This window comes from Copadichromis virginalis, linkage group LG9, assembly GCF_057382275.1.
Source record: "Copadichromis virginalis isolate Kocher_CV1m ecotype Utaka linkage group LG9, C_Virginalis_male_GT1.1, whole genome shotgun sequence".
Taxonomy (NCBI): domain Eukaryota; kingdom Metazoa; phylum Chordata; class Actinopteri; order Cichliformes; family Cichlidae; genus Copadichromis; species Copadichromis virginalis.
The window spans coordinates 12,010,393-12,030,752 of NC_140626.1; the positions used below are offsets into that span (position 1 = coordinate 12,010,393).

At 40.0% G+C, this 20,360-nt stretch overlaps 1 protein-coding gene and 1 long non-coding RNA gene across 2 annotated transcripts in view; one reads left to right on the forward strand and one right to left on the reverse strand.

The window, feature by feature from the left end:
• abca4a (ATP-binding cassette, sub-family A (ABC1), member 4a) overlaps positions 1 to 20,360 on the reverse strand; it is a 36,157-nt gene that overhangs the window by 12,261 nt on the left and 3,536 nt on the right. Inside the window, exons 5-22 of the mRNA XM_085468872.1 lie at positions 18,997 to 19,124; positions 18,247 to 18,444; positions 16,386 to 16,475; positions 14,622 to 14,856; positions 9,589 to 9,728; positions 7,267 to 7,383; positions 6,791 to 6,988; positions 4,675 to 4,880; positions 4,418 to 4,594; positions 3,987 to 4,209; positions 3,010 to 3,231; positions 2,546 to 2,750; positions 2,373 to 2,450; positions 2,007 to 2,219; positions 888 to 1,065; positions 662 to 793; positions 391 to 530; positions 81 to 218 (exon numbers count right to left, since the gene is read on the reverse strand). Of these exons, the coding sequence (XP_085324998.1) occupies positions 81 to 218; positions 391 to 530; positions 662 to 793; positions 888 to 1,065; positions 2,007 to 2,219; positions 2,373 to 2,450; positions 2,546 to 2,750; positions 3,010 to 3,231; positions 3,987 to 4,209; positions 4,418 to 4,594; positions 4,675 to 4,880; positions 6,791 to 6,988; positions 7,267 to 7,383; positions 9,589 to 9,728; positions 14,622 to 14,856; positions 16,386 to 16,475; positions 18,247 to 18,444; positions 18,997 to 19,124 (3,018 nt within the window). The remainder of the gene's footprint in view (positions 1 to 80; positions 219 to 390; positions 531 to 661; positions 794 to 887; positions 1,066 to 2,006; positions 2,220 to 2,372; positions 2,451 to 2,545; positions 2,751 to 3,009; positions 3,232 to 3,986; positions 4,210 to 4,417; positions 4,595 to 4,674; positions 4,881 to 6,790; positions 6,989 to 7,266; positions 7,384 to 9,588; positions 9,729 to 14,621; positions 14,857 to 16,385; positions 16,476 to 18,246; positions 18,445 to 18,996; positions 19,125 to 20,360) is intronic.
• Positions 10,529 to 13,627, forward strand: LOC146701352 (uncharacterized). The gene is made up of 4 exons (XR_014922179.1): positions 10,529 to 11,295; positions 11,664 to 11,816; positions 12,178 to 12,265; positions 12,847 to 13,627. It is a non-coding gene; the product is annotated as an uncharacterized LOC146701352 (long non-coding RNA).

Sequence of the window (20,360 nt, forward strand, 5' to 3'; positions counted from 1 at the left end):
CAATCGCAAATACAACACATTGGTATAAATATTTTAAAAACCTTACATACTCGTCTAAAATCAGTATTGATCAGTGTTACCTGCACGGTATTTGAGTAGCAGGTCCCAGATAGAACGTCTGGAGTAGGGATCCACCCCAGATGTGGGCTCGTCCAGGATCACCACCTTGGCCCCGCCAACAAAAGCCAGAGCAACAGACAGCTTCCTCTGCATGCCCCCTTGAACAGAACACCATCATTTATTGATGGGGAGTACATTATTGTGTGTGTGTGTGTGTGTGTGTGTGTGTGTGTGTGTGTGTGTGTGTGTGTGTGTGTGTGTGTGTAGTCTGCATTACAGTATTACAGTGAGCTTTGATAGATCTATGTGTGCATCTGCTTCCAAACACACCTGAAAGGTTCTGGGTCAGTACATCTCTCTTGTGAGGAAGACCCAGATCCTCCAGCATGTTCTCCACCTCCTCCTCAGCCTCTGCTATTGGACGGCCTTTCAGCAGAGAGTAGAACAGGATGTGCTCTGCCACAGTCATACTGATAAAGAGCAAGAGAAAGACAAGGAAACAGTGATCCAGCTATACAGTACGGTGCTATCTTTATATCTGTTTGCTCATGTAACATGTCCAAAAACGACTTCTGTTATTAATATGTGAGGAAGTACATACTACTGAAAAAGGACATTGTGTTGAGGACACATTCCCAGAGACTGTCGGATAGTGTCCATGTCTGTGCGGATGTCTTTCCCATAAATGGTGGCTGTCCCTGAGGTGGGAGGATACATACCAGTCAAGACAGACCTAGGAGAGACAGGAGAGAAGAAAACAGATATTATTATATTTTCTTTAGACTATAGATATACATCGATGGGCATCTATGTACTGTTTGGCATACATAGTGGTGGTCTTTCCAGCTCCATTGTGCCCCAGAAGGGCAGTAATCTGGCTCTCATAGAAACTGATGGAGAGGCCATCCACAGCCGGTCTGAAGCAACTACCGAACATCTTGACCAGGTCCTTGATGCAGACACCCTTTACTAGATCATCTGGCTCTGCCTCGAAGTAAGGCTGCTCTGTGGACACCAAAGACACATTTCATCTCTTTCATTTGTCTGGATATGGAGTTAATAATGCAAGACAAATGAAAACTACTGAATTCCACAAAACAGAGTGACAGAATATATGTTTTTCAGTAAATTTAAAAAAATGTAATATTTCCCAAATGAAAGCAGGAAGGAACATATGAGCTCAGCCAACTGGAATGCCATACAGTGCAAAGGAAACGTTTCCATCACTTATTAACTAAGCATAAACCTGAAGGGTTAGCTGTGTACGTTCACAAATGTCAGCAAGTGCAAACACATACAAGGACACTGAGTTCCCACACAGGTAATGTTGACAGTGATAAATGGAAAATGAGGGGCAAAGTGAATGCAATGAAAGAGAGCCCTAATCCTGCATTGAAATCAGCTGTTTGCCTGGAGAAACATTACATAAGTCCAAGTCATAAAATACATAATTAACTGTACTGGCGAAAATGCACCCTATGGGAGGAAGCTAGTTCACTCACGTATGAAAACACAGACATGTATGTTGATTTATCAAGTTATTATCATGTATCATATCACTGTATACAGTGATAAAAACCATATCAATATGAATAATAGTGACACTAAAGATGGTACTGGATTAATACTAGCGTAACAGGATAGTGTTCAGTAACCATGTGAATGGTGTTGAATAAATTATGTTTTCTTGGAAGTGAAAAACACACCTGCAATGTAAACAACAAACATACAGCAGATTTTGATCATCCTGATACCCTTTGTAGGTTATAAAGTGCGTTTCATTCAGATTGATTCATGTGTTTAGAGGGAACAGACTTGTATACATACTGTATGCTACGATCATTATAGTAAGATGTGTTCTTTAAATTGAGAAAGTAGCAGACAGTTAAATGTAGAAGCGTGTTGTATTTTTATACACTGTGGTAAAGCTGCTCCATCCGTTATACCGTCTTTCTCCTGGTTCTTCTCGGGCTTGTTCTCCTTCCCCAGCCTCTCACGCTGGTCGTGATGCTCACAGGAAGGTGGATCCTCTTTACCCTTGGTTTTCTCTGGGCTATTCTCCTGATCATGGATTCCATCTTCTTCTTTTGTTTGCTCTCCTTGCTCTTTGTTTGCAAGATTATCAAAGCCTTTTTTATCCAACTCCATTCTGGTGTTGCCTTTGGGAAATGAGATTTAAATTAGTTTGTTGCTAGATGACAAAAACAATATATTAGATTTATGACTGTTTCTTATCTGTCTGCAATACCCACTCTCAAACAACTTAACCCTCCCACGAAAAAGCATCCGGAAATGTATAATAGCAAACGTACCTGAAGCTGGAGCCACAGTGTTGAGCCAATAACAGGGCAGAAAGGGAAAGTAAAATGGACGGCCAATTCCATACTGTCCTATGATGAAAATAAATCGTATTAAATAAATGAACACAATTATTTATAATGAAATAGCTGTAATAAGACCCTTCAATATTCTCCTACACACTAACCAGGGAATACATTGTCCAGGTACCACGCCAGAACCCCATACAGGACTGTGTCCAAGCCCATCATGCAGATGGAAGTGAGGAAGGAGAACTCATCCCCCTCCAGGGGGCTTGTCTGGATGTTATCCCACTGAAGACCCAGACCCTGCTCCTCATACCTTGACAAATACTCTGTCCCAAACCCAAATGCCACTTGAGATAGTAGACTCTGAGAAAGGAATCAGTGCTAAGATTATCTTTGCTTGACATTCAAAGCAAGTCTATCAACCATCTGTAGTCTCATGTGTTATTCCTATTGTCTGTTCCTAAGTCTGCATCAGGGTTAAAAGTAAGGAAACAGAAGTAGCTGTGGTTGGTACACATACTGTGTGTAAGTATTAATGATTCGAATAAGCTAATCCTGTTCTATAACTAAAACTAAACAACAGTCATCATTAGTAAGCATGCTTTCAACTTGAGACACCCACCACCAGGAGCTTCATGTCTTTGGTGATGCGGTCTTGCCAGGCGAAGCAGAAAATGTGCGGAAGGTAAAGGGTGAAGTAGATGATACCACAGCAAGCAGCTGCCAAGTTTGCCTGGTTGAAGAAGACGCTGAGAAGGAAGCACTGCATGATGGTGGCCGTGGTGAAGGTGAGCAGAAACAGGAAGAGGATGACCGGGTTGCTGTAGTTCAACACCCTGCCTCCCTGTAGTTAAGGCAAAAAAGTGCATGGATGATGTTTAGCTGCTCAGTGTGCTTGTACACTTGAAGAAAAATGGTCTTTAAAATAAATATTTGATGGCTTGGGTAAGTGAAAGACTCATTTATTTCCCCCAAACCAAATTTACTGGGTCATTATGAAGCTTTTGAAAATTTTGAGAATATAAGATAAGAAGAGCTAATAAATAATCACCACAAAAACAAGAAATACTTGTGAATTTTCACACATAATTTGGAAGTTTTAATATTTATTTTTTGTTTTTTTATACAATACTCCCACTAGATGTCACAACAGCCCATTTTACAATAATGTGCCTGCTGAGTAACTTGCTGTCTACATGAGAGAAGTTGTGGCTTAGAAGTGTTAATTATTCACCGGCACATTACTGCAAAGACACTGACATAATTCCCATGATATCACAGTATTCACAGTTATTTCATTAATGATTTATGGGGTCAGTGAGAAACTATTATCCATTTATTATTTCAAGGTAAAACACTTGTAATGATTCACAGTGTAAGTCATGATTTACTGGTGCGTTATATAACAGATGCACTGACTTAATCACACGTACTGCCTCTGGTAAAATGCCAGATTGCGGTGCAAAACTAAATGGTTAAATTGTAACTTCATGCAAATAAGGAGAGAGGTGTTGGTAATCAGATATTTGCTTGGATGAGTTGAATAAAAGCCCAGACACAAAAGGAGCTTCTAGAAAAAGCTAAGCTCTTTTTTCTCACCATGATGATGGCCGTAAGAAGAGCTGTGCTAGTGCCCATCACAATAAAGCTGTCAATAAACCAGGTGGACCAAATGACACCGTTGGTGACCCCTACGGCCTTAAGGGTCTCCTTCAACCGCAGTTCCTTCTCCAGAACAATGCTCTTTGCAATCATGGACACAGAGTAGACCCAGGCCAGAACCATGAAGATGGGGAAACAGCGATTGAGAGTCAGCATGAAGCTTTAAAGGAAGACAAAGAGGGCAAAAGTGAGAAATGTGCAGTGATTGTTGCATACATCTCACAAGTTGTCAGCTTTCCTGCCAAGACAGATCAGTTTTGGCACATGGACAGATCATTTATTACTATACCTTGAAAGTAAAAGCTATGATCTGCAATGACTGTTAAATGTAATTATTTGCATTCTTTAATTATAATAATTCCACTAACAGATCATCCACGTAACAAGGGTAGGGCATCTGCTGTAGGTAAACACCCAGCGGCCGCTCCTTTCCTGTCTGTGTCCTGATGATGGCATGCTCTATTATGTCCTGCAGGTAAGCGAAGCCACCCCAAACGTAACGGAGGTCATCCATAGGATCAGCTCTGGGGCCTGGATCCCAGTACCTGAGGAATACACGCATATTTAGCTCCTATGTGTTTACTGTGCGACACTAAATAAAAATTAAGTAGAATTTCATCCTAACCTGTCTTTGACCTTATTGGTGCGTTCCACTGCATCAATATCCATACGGATCTTGAACTTAACATGAGGCGGGGGATTAGTAGTCCAGGAGTACATATTTACAAAGACGAGGCCTGCCCAGAACTTTCTGTCCTCCAGCATTCCTAACGCCCGATACGTAACGGTATCCTCATCAGGCAGAGCCACAAATTTATCCAGAATCACACACTGGGAGCGAGAGAGGGAACAGAAGAGAAACAGTCATCAACTCAAAAACTCAAAATAAGTTTCCTAACAGGTCGTGCCGTCAATGCTTGAGTTTACCAGAGGAGTCAATGAACATTTATCAAAAATTCAGTTCAGTTCAAATTTATTTATATAGCACCAAATCACAAGAACAGTTGCCTTAAGGCGCTTTACATTGAAAGGTAAAGATACCAACAATCAGACGACACCCTATGAGCAAGCATTTGGCGACAGTGGGAAGGAAAAACTCCCTTTTAACAGGAAGAAACCTCCACCAGAGATTAATAATGATGATTAAATGCAAAATGGTGTATAAACACTTTGTGTTTAATCCTAACCTGTCTTTATGGTCAATAAGGTTTGGAACCTCGACAAGTTAAATCAAATGAACATTTACCAAATGAATAAAAACGTACAGGATAAACTTTTAACTGGTGTAAAAGTCTTCAGTAAAAGTTATAAGAAGACAAAAGGGAAAAAAATGACTGAAAATCATGACTGTCTTTACAAAAATGAAAATTTTAATCTGCAGGTGGTGCTAGAGAAAAGTACATTACCAGAGTCGTCTTGAATTCAATCAGTTTGGAGAACTATGAATATCAAAACTTCATTTGTGGCTGCTCCATAGGGACAGACAAATACTGCCATTACTCAAACCAAACCTAACAGAATAGCTCGAATGTTAAAGACAACAGAGGCTAGTGAGTCACAAAGACATGTGTGTATCTTCACACATGTGCAGTGGCATTGCAGTGGTTGTCTCTTCACTGAAAACCGTGTCTGATACAGCGATTCACTGTAAGTGAATGCAAATAGGGAGAGCCTGGTTTCAAAAGGGATCCCGCCACAGCAAAAATATTTACCTCTTTGTGTGCAAACACACATATGCATCCACATATATTCATCTACAGTATGCATTTATAAACCCATTATCCAGAACACGTACTGAAAACTACTCCATATCCAAAAGGCCTCCCCTTCATTTAATCAAGCATCCAACTAACAACACTGCAGCCCAACTGGGTGGTGAGATCTGAATGCGTGCCACCAACCTGACTCAGCCAGCCATCAAGCTCACGTTCATTGTTGCCTCTTTATAAAGGATGGTGGACAGAGTGACAGCTGTATCTAATCGGCCTCAATCGTTCCCACTCTCGCTGTCACACAGAAGTGCTGTAAGCTTCAACTTGGACAAAAACACAGAGCACCAACGATCTACCCAACCATGCCCCCAGATACCCCAGTGTCACCCCCAAGTGTGATAGGCCTCTCATCCTGCTCAGCCTGTACAGGGAAATGGGTAACTTTGTTTCAAACACATTGGCCCACTCATAGTGGAGGGCACTCACAAGAGATGGTCTGTGATGCTTTTCTTTTATTTTACCCTCCCTCTCAATCAGCAGTAAACAAAAGAGACTTGACAGCCAGTTTGCTGCTCTGGCTCAGGCCCACCTGGGTGGATTTCCATGTCTTTGGACAGGGGGACAAATTACAGTTCCCAGAGACACTATCTAAATGTTTAGATCATGTCAAGGGTTGCATTGAGCACGTAGCGGTTAGGTAACCAGGGCACTGAAATCAGCGGGTGACAGGACCTGTGGATAATTGGATTATGTCATGAAAAAGCCTGTCACCTTTTCAGGTGAAGTGAAAATTGCACAACAGTCTGCACTCTTACTGTCAAAGTCAGACAGGTGAAAAGGTAAAAAAAAACACTCTGCAAAAATTATTCTGACACTTTGGATTCATCTAGAAACGCCAAGCTCCCTTTGACAAGTCAGTATAATTCCACACACTGATACACACTTCACAAAAACAGAAGACTGGTACTGGAGAGGTGACCGCAGGAAGGAAATGCTAAATTCCCCAAGAAAAAAGCAACAGCCACTCACATCCCCATACTGGTTAAGCATCCGAATCACCCGGTCTGTAAGGTTGAAGATGTCCCGCCAGTCAAAATCAGGCACGTCATCTGGGCGTTCCTCTGGGGGGCCGCTGTGCAGGAAGTTGAGGATGTGTTTGGAGGAGAAAGGCGCCATCTCCAGACTCCGGTCGATGAAATCCATCACAGAAGGATTACGGATGGTGTCCTGAAATGAAAGGAAGAAGGGTCATCACACTTACTTAACTATTTTTTCCCCACTAACAGAAGCAAGAACCAGTAGGAACACGATAATCCTGCCAAGACAAGAACAAAGCATGCAATAATGTTACTGTTATCTAACGTTATTAGACTGATAGGTACTAGATTGTTGAAGACAGGTCACTTTATTAGGACATTAATATTTTGTTAATCTACTCTGTGGTTATCTTTTGATGTTAAATGAGCCTCAATCACTGACACCTTTTCATTCACACAGTACCCTACCCGGACCATCTTGACTTGGACTCCATCTTGGAAGAAAGCCCAGATCTGAGGAGCAACTTCTTCCCAGGCCTTCCCCATAGTCCTCAGCCTCTCCAGCTCCTCAAAGGTAGTGTTAGCCTACGGGAGACATGCAAATGTGCATGTCAGTAGTTGGAAAGCGTTAGCCAAAGCGAGGCAAATCTATTCAAACTGTTCCCCATATCTTAATGGAAAAACAATCAGTAACATAGGAACAGGTACAAACACAACCACAGTTCAAACAATATACAGAAGAATTCATTAAATCTGCACGTGTGTACACAACATTCAGACATTCAAACACACACTCTGTCACAGATCTCCTAATCTCCCGCTACATACCATTCCCACATTAAACTCCCTGTGAAAACAGGATCAGCAAAGACAACACACACATTCTCACACAAAGAATTCCTGTCGGCCTGTATAGATAACCGGCAACTGTGCAACAAATATTTACCACACGCTTATCGTTAAAACCCTGAATGTGCGTATGGGTACGCTACAGTGCTTTGTGTGGCACACACCCAAGGCTGGCTACTTCAGCATTCAGCCGTGTGCAGTGGGGGATGAAAGCACTCAAGAGTACACCCAATTAAACGCCTTCCCCTTGTGTGTGTCTGATTTTGGGTGACAATGGGGACAATGGAGCTGGGGTGACAATGGAGGCTGTTGGTGACAACTGGCTGAATGCATTCAGCCTGCCCAGTGAATCCCAGTCAGGTTCCCACAAGTGAGTGCTTCCTCAGCCCATGAGGCAGTTTGAAAACAGCAGGCAAAAGGGGAGAACAAGGGAGCTAGGGGGGATTACTTAGTTCCATAATTTTATCAAAGAAAGCAATCAAAGTATCTTTCGAGTAGCTGACGTGCAACTTTGAATATGAATATCTATACAGACACAGCAGCACATATGATGCATCTAATGTAAGAGACACTGTAAAGATAAAAGTGGATGTTGATTGTGCCCTCACAGAATAAATACGCCTCTATCTATGCTTTCCAGTAAAAAGAAGGCTCTGAAGTATGTGACTTTGCACTTTAAGATAAATTCTTACAGTGTAACAAATGAAAAATAAGCACGGTAACAGCAGGATACAGTACAGACAAGACCTACGTGGCTTACATAAAACAAGGGCAGTCACATAAAGCGTGATAACATATGTTTAAGCGCATGGTTCTTCGCTTTCTTATGAAACACACTGATGCATGACAGGAGCTGAGAGCATGACAACAAAGAGCCTATAGAGGCTATGTTTTCAGTCTTGTAAAGTAATGGATTAACCCCTTGCTCATTACATTCCTAGACCAATCAAGTTCGCAATCTGAGAGAAGAGGAAAACAAAGAGGTCATTAAAGGTTGGGAAGGGGGAAACGCACGTTTTTGTGTGTCTCTTTTGTGTCCGATCACACATCCTTAAGGAGACACTTTGTTGCTTACACAACAGTTAAAAAGGCCACGGCGCCATTAGACTGCGCCGTGGTTTCACCATAGCCGATCAGCTTGTGCTCTTGCATTGCGATCAAACCATCCATGACCGCTACCAACCCACCCCCGCCCCTCAAAGGCCTTTGACCAACACGTATCTACATCTAGACACAAAAGGTTGGACATGACTTGATGAAAGCTGATCCCCTTTTGAAGGAAAATGCATTGTTCACTACAGTGGACGCTGCTCCAAAAGACAAACAAAGACATGGAGGTTACTGAGTAAAACAAATCATCTAAAGGGGGTTATCTGTGATACAAGAAATTTTCAGTTTTTTAGATGTTTTAACTATGTCTCTTTACTTGGTTCAATCCTGTTAACTGCCAAGTTATTTCGAGTATTCACTGTTAAAATGTACAAAATGTGCAATAAATCCCTCACGTATTAGTATCAGAGTTGGAATCTACCAGGCATTAAATACATCAAGCTACGCTTTAACTTGCTGACTGTATGGCACCTGTGTTATGTGAATCAATACAACATACCTGCTATAGTTGAAATCTCTGAAGCACATGTGGCTGAATTATAATAAAATATCTCAACTGTTGCTGCCAAAGTCCTCCTATCAGCCATCCTATAAAACACCTCCAAGCACTTGTTTGGGCAATTATTTTGAACTGCTCAAATAGGTGCATTTATTAGCCAAACATACTTTACTTTGAATAGATATAAAGCTGGATATAAAAACTGCATAAAAACACACAGAATCACCAGTCAGAGCTCATTAAAAACAATTTAAAAGCTGTTTTTATTCCATAGAACAAGGTTTTGGTTTGACACCATGAGCTCCACCTGTCATCTCCTAAATGCCGCTTACATTTTGTATGATCTTTCTGACAGCTGGAGAGTCAGGGGCATAGAGGATCCGTCCCATCAGCATGGGCTTCACAGAGTTCCACACAATCCTGGTGGCAGGGTTGGACTCCAGTTCTTTCATCAGGTCATTGCAGAAAGAAGCTGAAGGGAAAGATTATTTGTTATGTAAAAGCTGTTGCAATATAGGTCAAGCTAGGCACTTAAACAGAACCCTATCAAAGATGCCATGGCACAAAGAATTATTTGGAAACCAATTACAGAGTGCATAATTATTTTTATGCTCATCTAAATGTGTTGCATAGGTTGGGCAGGGTGGAGATCAAGTTAAAATTTGCTGATAAAGATGAGAGCAGCCAGTTTTTCAGTCATTCAGCCATGCATCAATCCATCCATTGTTTTAGCCCATTATCCAGCTGACAATGGGCAATCCACATGCAGAGACGGTGAAAGTAAAGAAATGCTGCTGCAACTTCCTCCACTTCCAAACTGCATAAAGCAGGAACACGACTGACAGCTGAAAACTCCAGCAACACTGGCTTTAACTTTATAGTTAACTGGATTATGGATAACTGGATTAACTTTATAGTAGGTGATGATCTAACAAAAAAGCCTCTTATCATGGTCAACACATTGCTGGAGTTCTTCCTTCCACAGCATGAAGAGAAAAAAGTATTGGGAGACCATGTGCTAAATCCACAGAAGATCTGAGCCCAGTTCTCCAAGAAACTTCCATATTTGTATATGGCTTTTAAGAGAATTTGCAAATCAGCAAAGTGGGTTAAAATCACAACTCTTATACAAAACTAGAGGGTTTGCAAACTAAAGGTTACTCCAAAAAAGAACGGCAGCAGTCTCAAGAACAGTACTTTTAGTTTGGTCTGTCATACAAGGTAATACAGATGTATATGTATACGGGCAGGGATAGCTCAATACACTGAAAAAAAGGGACTGGCCATCTCTTGGATTTATGTAAGCATCTTGCATGTATTTAACACAATTGCCTCATGTTTTAAAGATAAATGTAACTATATAGTGTAAAAACTACATGATATGCAGAAAGGGTGTATTAAATTGTTTATATCATGTTCAGGTGAAGTAAGTCAATAAGATAGCAACGTTAAATCTCGTGAAACCACGCGTGATTTCATCTCGCGGGCTTTGGATCGTGGTTTAAAAAATGCATCCATCTCAGTCAAGTCGAGCAGCCACCTCTACGTTTTTTGGTATGTCTTGATTTTTTGAATTAATATTTACCATATTTCAGCCAAATGTAGTTAAACGTCTAAAGTGCCGCCATGTAACATGCTAAAAAAAGAGCCGTTAGCTTATTTGCTGTTTTATCTGTTATCAAAGAATTGGCGCTTTTTCATTTGAATTTGTCTTTGGCACAAGAGCCGTAATATCACATTAAACCTAATTACGAGGCACTCATAACATAATTTGGTTTTCTGTGTGAATAGATTTGTCAACTGACTCTTCAGTTACATTGTGTATTTACTGCACCGTGGTGTTAGTGAGATTTTGGACATTGAACAGCTTTAGCTAATATCATCAGCGGCATTATGCTAGCTTACATCCCTACCCCTCCTGCCCTCACCTGCTGTCCTTTTGTTTTTGTTTTTGTTTTTGTTGATGCACATTGAGAGACCACATCTATTCTGCATTTCACCAGGAGTCAGCTGATGGATTGTGGGTTCAAGGTGTTATGGTAAGAAAGTATATTCTATTTTCGCTTAAGGTTTCTGTAACTTAATTATAATAGGTTTTTTATAATTATTAGGTGCATGCATACTCAAATAGACCACCCTATTAATACAACTGAGAAATCCAAAATCTGCCATAGGTTTAACTTATACCTGTATGTATTGTCAGAAAGGTGATTACTGGACTCACATTAATGCACACTTGAACTAAAATGAGGTTGTAACTTGTGGGTTCTTGGGTTGCAAATCAGAAATAAACATTTTTTTAATCCCATAAGATCTGGAAACACAGTTTTTATTCAACAAAACATTACTGATTATTAACCAAGCACAGTGCCTGCTGTTATTTCAAAATAATTTTATGTTATTTCAGATAAAATGCAGCATTCCAGTGCATCCCAACCATGCCTTTACAGTCAAGGTTTCTGACGGAGCTGAGTTTCTCTCTGACAGTCTGCTGAAAGTGTTTGCAAAGTGATCGGGGGAACAGGGCACAAAGCTAAAGGATGTAGCTGCCATGATGACAGTAAGAACTTTAAAATTCTTTAACTACAAAGTGTATATGTATTGCATTAGGTCAGTAAAAGATTTTTATGCTGCATCCATTGAAACAGTCAACTATTACCTGTGAGTACTGATTCCACCGAAAGGATGCCATAATTTTCGTCATGCATTTACTGGCCCACTGAGAAAAATTGATCTTTTTAAAAAAATAAATGTTCTGGAAACTATATATCCATAAAGTTGATGTCAAACAGGAACTTTTGATATTGCTTTGTAGATGCTGGTGTTGCATGTTGACTGGTTTAAGTTTTGGTCTGGGATCATTTTCTTCTGTGCTACTGAAAAGTTCACAAATCTCTGTTTTCTTTGTTATAATACTTTAGGATGACATTAATGCTCAAAGGGAGTCTCATCAAAGTGCTCCGCATCTGTGTGAAAGACAATTGCAACATCTTGGTGCAGGAGTTCATGGTGAGTGTTTTATGAGTAGATTGTGGCTTTGCAACATTTAAAAATGCATTTAGTTATCCACTTGATCCTCATTGGACCAGTTAGGACCAGTAGTCCTCTTTAATAATTTGAAGTTCACATGAGGCCTGGTAGTGAACTCAGCCGCCGGCCCTTGAGGCCCCACCCCTGTATTAGGGGTCACATCAGTGTGAAAAAACTTTAAATTTGTCATTCTAGTGAACAAAGGAAAATCCCACCAATATTTACATTAGCTTTTGTTTGAAAAAAAAAAAGACCAACAGCTAACCAAATTGTGGGGCTGAAAGTCTAAATTCTAACATCTTCTGAGTGACAAAACCTGGATTTCTGATGGGCCGGTGTCTTTCTAAGAAAAACTAATGTAAAGCATTTGAAATTATGTTTTTCACCCTCTCTTAGAAACTCTGTTAGACCATGAATGGCAGCATGGCAGGCCACTCTTTGGCTATAGCTATTTACTATGTTGCTTGCATTGGTTTAAATTACTCTAACATTAGAACTGGTAGATTCAAAAGAGATGAGTTTAAAAAGGAATCTTAAAGAAATGTTTTGTGTTTAACCAGGACTTGACTGAGGCCACTGCACAGATTGAGAAAACCACAATGAACATCTGTCTCCAGAGGATGCACCAGGCAATGACTTTTCTGACGTTGGCATCATCATCGAGGGTATAGTAGTTCTTCAAGATCTGGATAACGTGACCTTTGCAGTAGCCATGCTGTTTGGACCTTTTTTATTCCTTCAATATGAGTTACCCATCACAACTCTGCTACACTTTTGAGGTGATTCAAAGGGTGGTAATGGAGTTGGAAGCAACTCAGCTCTCAAGAAAAGCTCACAACTAAGACAAAACTGCTCCTGCAACGAAGCTCACTGTTATGCATGTGAGGTGACCAGCTCTAGGTGAGAAGACATTTAAATCTCACACTTGTTCTGCTGCATTTTTGAAGCTCAATTCCAGGAACAGATCGCAGGGTTCATTTTTATATACACTGCAACTGCCATGAGGACGAGCCGTTTTTTTGTTGTTGTTGTTGTTTGTTTTTCCTTTTGCTCTGTACAAGTTCTCTGTCTGTTTGGCAGCATTTTTAAATTTCTCTTTGTATTTTTTCTTTCTTTTACTAGTGAAGAGATGTAGCATGAACAGTTATGCAGTCTAAATATCCCATATGGGCCGTGTGAAATGGTATTTTCAGTTTCATTCAGTTGAAGTAAGGAACGTTGAATATTTCTAAGTGTGCTGTTTTGAACCAAGATGTCACAGTATGATCAGTGCCGTAATTTTTGACAGTCACTGTATCAATGTTATTTTTGCATCTCTTGAATAAAGGTTTTGACCTGCAAGTGCTAATTTCTTTAGTTATTGGGGTAAAATGGGTAATGTTAATAGGAAGGTGTTTGCCAATTCAGTAACCTAATTTAATGTTAATGGAAACTAACATTACCTCAAATTGTTTAGTTATAATTGTTGTTTAACTGAATCTTGACGTCAGAGGCCTTAAATAGAATGTTTTGTATTGTTCTTTCCCAACATTTTTCAAAAGAAACAGTCTAATTTCTTTGCTGTGATTGATTCCAGAGAACACGGAAGAACTGACATTATTTAACTGTTGGTTTATATAGATTCAGTAGTGGAGTAATGTCAGTTTAATTCTTTACCTACTGTCAATGCAGTGAAATTAGACATTTTGTTTTGAAAGGTTACTGGTGGATGCCAGCAACCATCTTGGAAGAGAACAATATAATCTGTTATAAGGCCTCCATTTGAAAATTGTGTATTTGATACTAGAATATAATAGCAAAATGTAATTTGAAGATAACATAGTATTTAAGTGACCAAGTAGTATTGGGTAAAAGTTATTGAATGGTGTTGGGATAAAGTGAGAAAATTGTGAAGGATTAAAATATTTCAAGAGCTCAAATTACTTCATCAAAACATGTTTAAGTCACATTTTATCAACACAAATTGCACAGGTTTATTGAACATGAATAAATTGTGTTAATTTAACTCAATTGTTTAAGTTGCTGCCAAAGCAAAACATCTGTGTGCAACAAATGTCCACCATTGAATTAAGTAAATCCAACAACATATTTTTTTCAGTGTAGGTAGAGTAGCTGCCTCATGATTGGAAGGTCGTGGGTTCGACTCTACTGAACGGCTACCCTGAGGTACCCCTGAGTAAGGTACCGTCCCTACACACAGCTCCCCGGGCGCTGCATTGGTGGCTGCCCACTGCTTCAATAGGTGAATGGGTTAAATGCAGAGGAGCAATTTCCCTACGGGGACTAACACATACATACATACACACATATACACACATACACATGGTGTACTCACTGGTGCTGTTATCATATGTGTAACGGTCCTGTGCCCACCCAGTGCCGATACCCAGGAAGGCTTTGTAGTTATTGTCTTCATACCAGTTAAAGGAGGTGACTCGGGAGAAAGCCCCCTCAGTGTACCCGCATACAAGGCTGGAGGCGGCAGCCATCACTTCCCTGAAAGACAGATTTTTCTGGAAGAGAGGAGTCACGACTTGGATGAGCTCCCTGAAGCTACTCTTCTGGAACAACTGCAGAGAGATAAGAAGAATCATTCAAGCTTCAACAAACAAAAAAAGAAGATGAAAACTTTTAGATATAATCTAGCAGTTATCTAATGATAAAGATATGTTCAGCAGAAATCTATAAATAGGCTGGTGTAAATGTGTTTTTTACACATCCAGTTTCTGTCATAGGTGTAAACAGTATGCACCTGATGGGAAAAAGTATACACCTTCAGGTGTTTTCAGCTCCATTGCCAGAGTGTATACAATCAGGCACTAGCCAGTCTGCCTTTACAAACATTTGTTAAAGCCCTTCTTCCCTCCTAGATATTCCATGATCAGCTGTAAACAGTAAATGAAAGTGCATAAAAGTGGCCAGATGTTCCAAACCTCATCTCGCACTACTATCATCACAAAAACTGTGTGCCAGCAGCTTCCTGGCTGAGCAGCTCCTGTAGGTGTAATGTGTACTTTTGTCCATATATTTTATCCTCTTATTACAGGGTCAGCACAGCCACTAAAACACTGCATTAAAAATATCCTCGAGATTCTGTGTAACCCGGCTGCAGTCTTCTACATCTTCCATATTAACTTGTTAAACGTTTTAGTGTCTGAGATATTAAATTACTTAAAACTGACATGTGCAATATTATAAAAAAAAAGATTTTTACAGATCTTAATACATACAATAAATATAAAAAGAGAAAGGGGGCTCTGTTATATCAAGCTACCCTCTACAGAGGACTAAATATCCCGTATCCTTTACACATGATTAGCATACGTATCAACATTAGTCAGTTATGATATATCTAAATAACAGCTGGCAGGTGCATAACTCAACAATTATTGGAACTTTTGACAAATATTTAATGTCTAATTTTAAAAAAGAAGAAAGAATGAGTTTATTTTAATGCCTTCCACTTGGATCATACGCTCTCTATAGTCCTGAGAGAGACAAGTGTCTCGCCAACAGGATGCCAGACTGTCAGTTTCAATGAATGCCCCATGGAAACATCCACAACAAACAAAACAGTATTTCCACATACAGACATAAATGGTAGTTTGTGAGCACGCCTAATTCTAACTTTAAGTCACACTCGTACAATAAATTTGGCTCTTTGGCAATCACTAAGCTGAGGCCTGCTAAGGTGTGAAAAAATTGTTTTTCCAATGACAGCAATTAAAATAAGTGAAAAATCATGTTCATAGACTTTTTAGTGAGAGAAACACATACACTAACACAATCATTCATCACCAGGGTTTTTAATCTATGCTGATTGGAGACTTTTACCTGTCCTTGCAGCCTAGGTCTTTTTTGCTATGTTTGGGGGGCGTTTTTCCAGTGAACGGTCCCATAATGATGATCTATCTGCTTTTGCTGTTTTTGGGGGGCTAAAATGCCATGTTCTGAATTTAGCCTTCCTTATACGCACTAGATAATATCCCCCTACTGTCTGTTTGCGTAAAAAGCCAGGCCAGAGGAAGCAACTGTTTCCTGACAACTAAAAATAGCAGGCGGTGAACTTTTGAATTGAGCTGCTGGAGCCGGGGCTTACCTCTTTCAGTTTGTCCGAGGCAGAGGAGACAACCCGGACCCAGAAGTGAATGTCGATGCCTTTTGAGTGATTGTCCAGTACAAGAGGAAGCTAATGAGAAATACAAATGAATGAACATTTTCTGCTTTTGCATTCATACAAAAGCTGTAAACTTCCAGTATTGTACTTCTCAAAATGAACACATTTCCCATAAAGCCACTGTCTTATGAGGACATGGTGATATTATGTGATGCAAACAGAATTTTGAAAACCATCTGTAAAACCCTTCTCTTATGTTCATCTGAGTACTACCTTCTACCAAGGATCTTGCTGGTTTGCCGAGAGAGCTTCCAGAAAGTTCACAACACAATAGGCTAAAGGTTCAGGAAGCAGAAGAAGGCCAAGACACAGAATCACCAGTGGAAACATCCTTCCGCTTTGACATATGTTCCTATCTCAGTGCATGCGGACACTAAATGGGAGGATGTGTGGTTTGAGTGAAATTCATTTCTAAAGCAAGGCAGTAATATTTTAAGCTATTCCTGTGCCTGAAGTCAAACTACACAACAAACAATGGAGGATAAGGTTAAAAATAATGGTATTAAGAGTGGACAGAGTGGCAAGAACACAGGGATTGAGGCTTAAAAGAATTAGCGGACAGACAGGTTCATACAGTTAAGATCACTTGGCCCAGTCCCATATTCCTGCACCTGGATGAATATAAGGCAGAGGGTGTCCATTGTTTTCAGCTGCTTTTTTATGGTTTGTGTTTACTCTCACTCTTACTTATTCTAAAGAAAGCACTGTCTCTAACCTAAGCTAATCAAAGAAAGAGGCTAAGTCTGTCTCGCTGGCCAAAGCTTGCTCCTTTACAAACTGTTTGTATCACTACTGCCTACTTAAAGCATGTTGATAGACACTTCATTTTTATGAGGTAATTACAGCTCATCAAATACATAAGGAAAAATTAAAGCCATCTTTCACCACACAAAGTAGTGTATTTGACATTGTACATTCCTGGGGAACGACGCCTTGTTTGCTTTGCTTTTTGCATTTCCCAGAGAATTTTTGTTTTGCCCCACCCCATGAGTCATAGCTCTAATAAAAATACTAACATCTGTTTATCCTTTGCATCTACTGACTTTGAACAGGAGGTATGTCAGGCGACAATAGGCGTGTGTCAGCTTGTTGGGTTTTGATCTGGAGGACAAACTATGAATGCAGTGCAATCAGAGTCTAAAACACAAAACGTGCTAAAGCATGATGGGACATACTGAGCTGAAGGTGGATAATCATGCATCATGGTAAACATGACGGTACCTCTTACTGTTTTTCTCTTGTTGTTTTTACAATATACTAGAAACTCGTGGTACAATCTAGTCATGTTACTTGATTACTTCATTTACTTCATATTTTACTCAAGTGTGTTTTTGTTGGTTGCCAACTACATGTATGTAAGAATTAGAAACACAGCAGTTTATGATACTGTTTGATAACTGTTTTTGAAATCATATCCTGGCAAATCCTACACTGCCCTTTGCCAGCTTGACCTCAAGTCGCTTAGCCAGCACATGGCTGACTTACCCAAATGAATTTTTAAACATGGCAAGATCCCAAACTGGATGTATCCAAATACAGCTCTATACGGCCTATTCATGAACCAACCAGATCACTGCCAAATTGTGGTATTAAGTGTATCCATTCAGTGCACAATAGATAGTTTAGTCAAAGGTATAAAGATGTAATTACAGACTGAGTGCTCCCAGTTTAACTGAGCCAGAATGAAATTTAAATTGTGCAACTATTTTTTAAAAGGTAAGCCAGTGATCCTTGGTGATTTCCATGTCAGCTCTCTAAAATCAAGAACAAAACTAACACTCACCAGCCGGAAAAGTTTGAAAAAGTCGACATTGGCGTAGAATTTGTCCTCAATGATCTGTAGTCGCTGTGGAGTGAGGATGCACATGGCGTTGCGAACTGCGTAGAGTCCTCGACGGCTGGGGAAAATGAGGAATCGCTCGAGCAAGTTGAGGCTGCACGCAATGTCTTTTAAATGCAAGTCCGGGACTCCAAAAGCAAACTGGAAAAAAGCAGATTTATGCAGATTCAGATGACATCAGCAAAAACAGAAGCAATCTGATGTGTATGTCACTGCGCCGTGACGTCTTTTGTCTGTTAGCTTTTATTCTATGTCTTGAATTAAACATCTGTATATTGTCGTGATGCATGCTTAATCACCCAGGTAACCAAGTCCTGTTCATCTGTATTTGGATACATCTGGACATCCAAGTGGCATCTTCAGTCTCAGCTGGCTGCAAGTTTCCCCAGCTTTATAAACAGTACATTTGCATGATGACTGAAACTGGTAACTACTGACTAACAATGGGCCGTGGTCAATTTCATGATGGTTAATTTGCAGTTGTCATGACCACTGATCGCCTGTATATTTCCCTTGTTTTTCTTCCTTTACTGTGTCATATTACCATTTGTGTTCCATACTGTACTCCACCAGAATCCTTGCCTTGGTGGTATGAAGCAATATCAGTGTCTTGACTTCTTAATGGTAAAATGTCACACTGTGTACCCTTGGCTGTGTGCGTGTGTTTATGCATGTGTGTGAGCACCCGCGTACCTGTTCAGGCCTGATTTGGGCATTAACTAGATGATACACTACAGACTCGGTCAGAGGAATGTCTCTGAGGAGGAATGACGTCAGAGTCTCGTCATCCTTCAGGATAGTCTCCACTTTTACCCCTCGACCTGTAGACAAACAGAGGCAGTCGGTGTAATGGAAAAATCATAAGAACGGTTTCATGTCTTTAACTGTCTTTAACCTTTCACGGTGAATGACTGTCATGGCTAGATAGATAACTGTTCGCTGTTTGATATGGAACTGGATAAACTGGACAAGTTGGAAAAAGCTTAGTTTCATAGTAACACATATTGGGCAAGTTGTGACAAATGTGTTTCATTAAATGACACAATTTCCAGTAGCCTGTCTGTGCATGAATGAAGGCTGCATTGCCAGGCAAAGTGCTGTTTTGGCTTTTATCCAGGCTGTGCCCCTGATGAACATGGTTTGAGATAAACACAAATTAAACAAACAAAGCTGAAACGTGTGTGTGTGTGTGTGTGTGTGTGTGTGTGTGTGTGTGTGTGTGTGTGTGCGTGTGTGTGTGTGTGTGTGTGTGTGTGTGTGTGTGTGTTATTGATGTCATTAAAGAAAAATACTAGCAGTAAATGCTGTATCAAGACAATTCTAAATATGTTTTAGCCAAGAGGTTTAATCTCAAATATTTCCTTATTTTTCCCCTTTTTCTTTTCTCCTCCTCTGTCTCTTTTTTTTCGTTCCTGATCACTTCTGCCACTCCCTGCCTGTGAACTCTGGAATTCCTAAAATGCACATATACTATGTGAATAACAAATACGTAAAATGAAATCAAACATGAAAAAGAGTAATAAGAGAAGCCAATTGAGCAGGGTTGTCAAACATAAGGCATGGGAGCCAGAATCAGCTCGGCAAAGACTCCAATGGCTTTGGAAAAAGTAAATGAGAGGTTAAATCTTGGAGTTTTAGCTATATTTTCATAGATTTTATAGCATTTCCTGTTGATAAAGACCCCCCAACATTAAGTAATTAAGTTATCTGAGCAGTAAAAGACAAAAAAACCAGGATATTTTCTTTCGATTGATAAAAACTTTCTTTTTCATAGTTACAGAAGGGTCTAAGGAATAATTCTACAGCAACATTTCCTTGTTGTGTAGAAAGTCTGTACTGTTGAAACTGCACTGATTTTTCTTATATTAAGACATCTTAGAAATTGAATCTTTGAATGAATCTTTACACTTACACAAAGGTGAGTTTTACTCATCCAGCCCACTTAACATCAAAATGAGCTGCGCGTGGCTCACAATGTAAAATGCAAAGCAAATATGTTTGGCACAACAGTGCACGTGGATCATGATTCTGCTTGCTAATAATGCCAGATGTGTGAA